This window comes from Gossypium arboreum, chromosome 6 (genome assembly GCF_025698485.1).
Source record: "Gossypium arboreum isolate Shixiya-1 chromosome 6, ASM2569848v2, whole genome shotgun sequence".
Taxonomy (NCBI): Eukaryota; Viridiplantae; Streptophyta; class Magnoliopsida; order Malvales; family Malvaceae; genus Gossypium; species Gossypium arboreum.
This window is the reverse complement of record NC_069075.1, coordinates 119,101,599-119,109,047: the sequence shown is the minus strand read 5'-3', so window position 1 is coordinate 119,109,047 and position 7,449 is coordinate 119,101,599. Positions and strand designations below refer to the sequence as shown.

Genomic DNA, 7,449 nt, shown 5'->3' with positions numbered 1-7,449 from the left:
TTCACACAACCTAGCACACGGGTGTATCTTGTGGCCGTATGGACAAGTCAATATGTATGCCCTGTTTTGACACGGCCTGACACACAGGCGTATGTAAAACTGTGTGAAGCACACGGCCTGTTCACACGGGCGTGTGACCTGTACAACTTTGAAAAATGTTTAAGTTTTGAAAAATTTTGTATGAGCTTGGTTTAGTCCCGACCCCTTTTTAATGCATGTTTAAAGTCTCGTTGACCTATGTAAGGGACTTTGTAATGATTTATGATTATGTGTGAATGATGTTTGTGAATTAATTGTGAAATGTTTCGATTTGTCAAGTAATGCCTTTAACCCTAGTCCGGCGACGGATACGAGTTAAGGGTGTTATATATTGTGTTCGGTCGAAGCTAGACCTATCCATGAGTTGAGCCACTCGATCCAACCCAAAAGCTTGTCTGAAAAGTGAGAGTTTAGACAAAAATATAGGTCTAAAAAATGGACTTGCATAAAAAAATAAGGTCTGTTTAGAAAATAGGTCAGGCTTCAGGTAATAATTTTTTGGCCTGGCCTGGCACGACTCAAAGTTGGAAAAAGAAAAAAAATTTGTTGTTTTCTTGTTGTTTTCCTCCTGATTTCTTATTGTTTTGTTGTCATTTTACTATTATGTTGCTACTATTTTGTTATTTTTGTTCAGATATTGTATAACTTTTATTTTATTGTTAATTTTGCTACTATTTTATATGCATTTGCTTGTTAAGTTGCGAGATATCTTAATATTACGTAACTATAAAGATTTTTTAAATTTATTTTTAATTTGTTGAAAAGATTTATTTTAATATTTTTAGTATTTTGATGTATTATATTTTTATAAAATAATATAAAATTTTAATATAAGAAACTAGATTTGAGTTTTAACATTTTTATCCGAGTTGAGCTTGGACAAAATTTTAAACTCATCTTTTAAGTCAAACCAAACCCAAACCTATTAAATGAGTCTAAAATTTTGTCATGACCTACCCGAAACCGATCTGGTCCATGGAAAAGTCTAGTCATAGCAGGTTGCGTCACTAGTTTGGACTTGGGAGACACGTGCAAATAAGAAAAAGAAAATGAGGGAAAAAGACTGAAGAAGGAAGTTGGAAAACAAAATCACAATCTTTTGTTGGAATCCAAGGGCGTAGTACCCCCTCCATGTTCTAACAATGCCGGGAAAAATAAAACAACAAAAAAAGGAAAAGAGATACAAAAGAGGCTTTTTCTTGTCCGGCCATAAATATGAAAACAACAAAAGATTATTATTATTATTATTATTATTATTATTATTATTATTATTATGAAGAACTCAGAAAAATCCTCCAGGGAAAACCCGCCTCTTCCTTTGTTTTACTCCTCCTCTGCCAGAGGAACCGATTCAGCCTGTAATTAACACAAACATGGCAACAACGTAGTTAGCAGTGTGCAACTTTCACTTGGACTAACATAAGCCAAACAAAGGAAATGGAGATGATGCAATCTACCAGCTTGCGGTACTTAAGAGCGTAAAACATCTCCAGGTAACGGCGGCTCTCGCGACGGTCAAGGTTGGAAACGTGCTTCCAGAATCCATACACTCCCGTCAATGTTAATAGCCTCTCCGAATATATCTGCCATGTGTATCTGATTCCAACAATCCAAACAATCAACATCCTTACAACAAACATTAACCAAAAACTATATGTTATTAACTTGTATGTAATTCAAAAATTTGTGAGCTTACTTCTCCTGGATACGTTTCAAGCCACCCTCAGATATGTCATTCCAGTGAGATGGTTCCTTTTTACATTTGTCGAAGAAATCAACAAGGATTTCTGCAGCTTGATCACCATGGTAAGGATCAATGTTGAACCCAGATTTACCGTGGACAATGATTTCAGCTGGTCCACCTTTGCAGGTAGCAAATGTTGGCAATCCGCAAGTCATGGCTTCAACAACCGTTAATCCAAAGGCTTCGTACAATGCTGGTTGTACGAAGGCACCTTTTGTGTCGCAAATGTAGCGGTACAACTCACCATTCCTAACTCGGTTCATTTGCGATGATATCCATCTGAATTGACCGTTCAATTTGTATGTTTTTATCAGCTCAAACATCTTCTTCATTTCGGCCTTCTCTTCTAAATCTTTGGATTCCTTTCTCCTGTCTCCACCTACGACTACGAGGTTAACCAACTCGCGCAGCTTTGCATTCTTGCCGTACCACTCGACGAGTCCGGTTAAGTTCTTAACACGGTCTAGCCTTGCCATCGTGAATAGGATCGGCTTGTTGCGGTCATTTAGCACACATCTGTTGGGACAACGATGAACAAATCATTAGTTCAAATAGGAATTTGCTAATAACATGTAGGTAAAACATTTTGGTGTGTTGTACTTACAAGTGTTCTTCGTTCTCGACTTTGCTATAAAGGAGGTCTTCAATCTCGGGGTGGAAATGCTTCAACCTCCTCTTCTTCTCGGTGTAAGGGAAGTATATGCTCATGTCAGCACCGGGAGACACGATGTTGAATTTGGGATCAAATACATCGATACCGTGTACGACTCGGTATAAACCAGGAAGAGTGAAAGCAGTGTGACTCTCATATTGACCAACAGTGTCCTTGCTGAAGTCATCATAATATTGTGTGTTAAAACTGTACAAAAAAGCATATCAAGAATACATATACACACACATATATATATACCTTCCTGCAATTTCTTGGAAAGTACTAGTGATGATGAAATCTGTATGGTTCATTGCAATAAGATCAGCTGTAAATTGGCAGGAGAAATGGTATTTATCCTCTAGCTTCTTCCAGTAAATATCGGAATCTGGGTACTTTGTTTTCTCCAAAGCATGGGCAATGGTACACTGCAAAATAATGAAATATAATCACCCATTATACTGAAATATGATAAAGGAAAAACAAAGTGAATTAGCCTCTTAAAAACCTGTGTGACTCCCAATTTGTGAGCCAGCAACGAGGCAACAATGTTGCCGTCACTATAGTTTCCGATGATGAGATCGGGCTTGCCTTGCAACTCTTTGGAAATTTCGTGAGCAACATCCTAAAGCCAAAGAGATTTTTACTTGTAAATATTACAGATTATCTATAGGAATTAGATACAAGAAGATCAACAGTTCACCTCAGTGTAAGTTTCCAAGTAGGGCCAGACTTCGAATCTCGAGATCCATCTACGTACAATTCCCTTCTCTGTTCTAAAGGGTACTCGGAGGATGTCGGAGTATTCCGTTCCGTATACCTTTTCAACTCGTTGACCACAAGTTGTTCCAACAGCGTCGGGGAGAAGTCTGGTAATCTGATCAGCAACAACAACCAAAATCAAATATTGAAAGGAAACCAAAATAAACAAATAAAAAGTTCATAAAATACTAATAACCAACAGCTCTTACAATTAAGATTCGAGGGGTAATGTTGAGTCCTTGCTGCTTGATACGGAGGAGCATCTCGTTCTCCAAGGCACGGACTTGATCCAAGATGTATACAACCTATAAGTAATAAGTTAAAGGATTTATACATTTATAAACTTTGTTTTATACACAAATTATACCAAGGCTTAGAAGGCTAACCTGGCCACCGGTGTCGGGGTACCCCAAAACGTTGTCTTGAGCAAAGTATCCGTGAGGAGTAAGGATGACAACATTGAACACCATGGGGACTCTCCCGAGGAACTTCTCAAGGGTGCAAGGATCAGGGGCCTCGAGAAGATCCAAAAGGAGTTGGATCATCTCCAGCACACGCCCCGCGGTATCACCCCAACCTCTCTCCAAACCGATTTCCTGGAACTTGTGTTCCAGTTCAGTGTACGGTGTCTCAGCTGGCAGTGTACCAAGATATTCTTCTGCCTTCCTCAATACATATTGAAGGGAATTCAGGTTTTGAATTCTGTCATTCAACATCATGTTCTGCAAAAACACCAACTAAGACATTCAGGACACTAAATCCATCATTTAAATCTTATGCTAAGAAATCTATGTTTTAGTATATGCAGATTTCAACTATAAAACACAAGCAACTGGTGCTTTATGTTGCATACCTTTCCTTTGTGGCAATGGACTTTGAGGAATTCAAGCAAAGGGTGCATACTCTCCTTGTCATGGAACAATTTAGCTGAAAGGTGGCGATTGAGGAACTCAACACCATTACCGATAGACTTGGAAAGAGTTGAGCGAGGGAAAGATGCATTGAAGGGCTCAAAATCCAATTCCAAAACGAAATTGCCATTTGCACTGCAAGAAAAATCAAAGAAACAGTGGTAAAATGAGCATTTACGAGTGAAGTAAACAGAAAATGAACAATTTTCAAGATACCTTCCATCAACAAGCTCCTCCTTGAAGTGAAGATACTCTGCAACAGTGAGTTCCTCAACAACAAGGGCGTGGACATTCACTTTAATATACTCCCAAACACCAGGCCTTGGACGAACTGCAAGTGCAACCCATGGTGGCAACACGATCGCTTCCTACAACACAAATATCACTAAAATCAACACTTGTGTCACAATAAAACCCATAAGAGAGAACAAAAAAAAAAAAAGGGGGTTTGTTTTATACCTGACTGGCTCTCAATATTTCAGAAAATGCTCCATCAGCGAGCTTCTTTCTGGTTTCTTCAGGGATGGCTTCAAACTCTAGGATAATTTGATGGTGTTGCAGAATCCCTTTTCCCTTACCCTCGATCCTACAATAGAAAACAACAAAACTAAGCATTTGCAAAAGGAAAAGCAATCGTTGAAGGGGTTATATTTAAGTTACCTTGTGAGCAAGGCCAAAACCTCGTTTCTATGGGCAATAAGGGTGTCATCCAGACGCTCTCGGAGGCTGTGTACTCGGGTGATCACACGCTCTGCCATTTTTCCAACTAAAAAAATAGAGCAAAAAACAGAGTAAGTGATTATGTAACATGATTATTAGTAACGGAGATGGATAAGCACCAAAAAAAGTCAAAACCAACATAGATCGTATACAATTCTAGAAGACATTATTTTTTTTTCTAAACCTACCACCTTAAGCCACCAACCACATGGAATAGACTTTAATGTTAATCAAACTATGGTTACTGTTCAACTTAATTTTGTTGCAACAAAACATTTAGGAGATGTTATTTTTATTCTTCTTTTTTATATTATTTAATTAATACCCATTAATTGAAACAGAAAGATAATATTAATGGAGTTGATTCAAAAAATCCTCAGAACAGCCATTTATTAAGTGGAGATGGCAGTGTTTTTGTATAGAAATTGAAGCAGAGTAACCCCTCTGTTGGTCGAGAAAACAAGAGTTTTTGTTTCAACATTTTGAGTGGAGAAATTTTGTTCCTTGGCTGGTGAAAGAAACTAGAGCCCAAGTCTCAGAAGCAGAAGGTGAAGAAAGAAGAGCAACATGGGGATGAAGAGAATTCAAAGGCAAAGAAAGTAAAAGAAAGAAAGAAACAGAGGATCAGGTAAACGAAACTAACCAAAGGGAGGGGTTTAACTAAACGAAGGAGAATGGAATGAGAGAAGCTGGAGTTTCAGCCCGAATTTATAGAGAAGAAAGCTGCAAATGCAAACAAATGACATACAGGAACTGCTGTTTAGAAACTTACTATTTGAGCTTCACACTACTTAATTATTTAATTTAATGCCAGTAATAATCGTATTTGTCTTGGAAGGAAAATAATGCTGTAGAATTATTAAATAAGGGTTAAGCTGGTAATTACAGACTCAATTTTTTTTTTTTAAAGATTTTAAGCAAATGTTTTCTTTTCCAAAAAGCGGAGAATGAAGCATTGTTACTGCACTCACCAATCATTCAACAAAGCAAATTTCCTTTTTCTATTCTTCTCTTTTTAAATCTTAATCAATTCAAGTGCAACTCTTAAATGATATTTGAGAATAAAATATTAATTTTTTTCTATTCCACTTTAATTTATAATGAGGTAATTAAATTATTAGGTTTGTTTGAGATAGATATTTCAACTATTTTTAGTCTATTAGAATAATTAAATTTTGATTCCATTATTAAAGTTGCTATTTGCATGTCAGTCAATTAAATTTTGTCGTGTCATCGTCTCACTAAAATATAAGTAAATAAAAATATATATTAATATCAAATAAGAAAATTACCTCCCCACCCATCCCTCTCCCCTCTCGCCCTTGGGTAATATTTGTGAATCTGAAAAATTAAGTGTAGGCCATTGTCAACCTGAAGATCCAGAGAACATATACTGTGTCTGGTTAGTAATAATAAACTTGTGCCAAAATTTATTTATTACTCTCACAATTCATCAGTGTATCGGTTGAATGAATTTTCCAACATTCATAACTTATATGGTACAAGGGATTGTGGTTTAGTTAAATTTTATTTTTCTATTTTATTTAATAATTATTTATATTTTAATGAGATAATGATGATCTGACGAAATTTGATTAGTTGACAATTCTTTTTAACCACAAGTATTAATTTCTGTAACGGAATTAAAATTTAAATATTTAGATTGATTAAAACATACTTAACCAATAATTTAGGTAACTCATATTGAAGTAAACCTTAGTAGAAAAGCATAGGTTAAATGTGTGCGTTTTATGGGGTTGTAAAGTAAATTAATAAATTTTACATTTCTATTTACTTAAAAGTTGGTCAACTACTTTTTTTTTTTTTGCATAATAATATAAAAAATATAAAGAAGGTGGTAAAGTGTAGGGACCGTAATCAGAAATTGCAGAAAGGGTGAATGGTGAAATACAGGTGCTTGTGATCATCACTTTCTTTTCTTTGTTTTTCTTATTATTGCAAAAATATAAATAAAAATGTAGGTTAAGTAAATTTTCAGCAAATATATATTTTTTTTCTTTTGATTAATGCGATGTGACAAAGGGGTTATGTACAGATTTTTGATTAATTTCACGAATAAAAATTAAGGTGAGATTTATTTTTTATTTCATAATTAGTTTTAAAAGATTGATACATATTTATTTAATATTTTATTATGAGTGAGAATATGATATATTGATAAATAATTTTAAAAATTACCACGTGTTTTCTTTATTTATTTTTAATGTTTTACTATATAATCTTATAAGACATTTGTTATTAGTAGTGTACCGAAAAATTTATCTAAAACAAATATAATATAAATGTTTTAAAATCTAAAAATTATTTGGTATATTTTCAATGGAGTTTTATACTTCACAAGTAAGATTTAAAATTGACAAATATTATATAGAAATATAATAAAATATTTTTAAAAAAACATATAACGTAATTTTAAAATTATTTGTAAAATAAAAAAATACACTCACCCTTAAATTTATATAATAAAATTGAGATATACAAAGTAAAATGCATTATAATCTTAGGCAACTAAATATCCCAAAAGAAGCTATTAGTATATAAGATAGTTACTACTGTAGTAGAGGATATTATTTTATAATTATTGTTCTGATATTAATAAGTAT

At 34.5% G+C, this 7,449-nt stretch overlaps 1 protein-coding gene across 6 annotated transcripts; it reads right to left on the bottom strand.

Moving 5' to 3' along the window:
• Nucleotides 1-1,115: 1,115 nt before the first annotated feature.
• Nucleotides 1,116-5,622, bottom strand: LOC108466049 (sucrose synthase-like). Of its 6 annotated transcripts, XM_053029195.1 has the most exons (14): nucleotides 4,965-5,527; nucleotides 4,766-4,871; nucleotides 4,565-4,691; nucleotides 4,322-4,473; nucleotides 4,048-4,240; nucleotides 3,581-3,916; nucleotides 3,404-3,499; nucleotides 3,136-3,309; nucleotides 2,941-3,057; nucleotides 2,694-2,860; nucleotides 2,388-2,612; nucleotides 1,736-2,299; nucleotides 1,497-1,635; nucleotides 1,116-1,395 (listed from the first exon to the last, which is right to left on the bottom strand). In XM_053029195.1, the coding sequence occupies exons 1-14, from the start codon at nucleotides 4,990-4,992 to the stop codon at nucleotides 1,363-1,365; spliced, it is 2,457 nt and encodes an 818-aa protein (XP_052885155.1). In that variant the 5' UTR covers nucleotides 4,993-5,527; the 3' UTR covers nucleotides 1,116-1,362.
• Nucleotides 5,623-7,449: the final 1,827 nt, after the last annotated feature.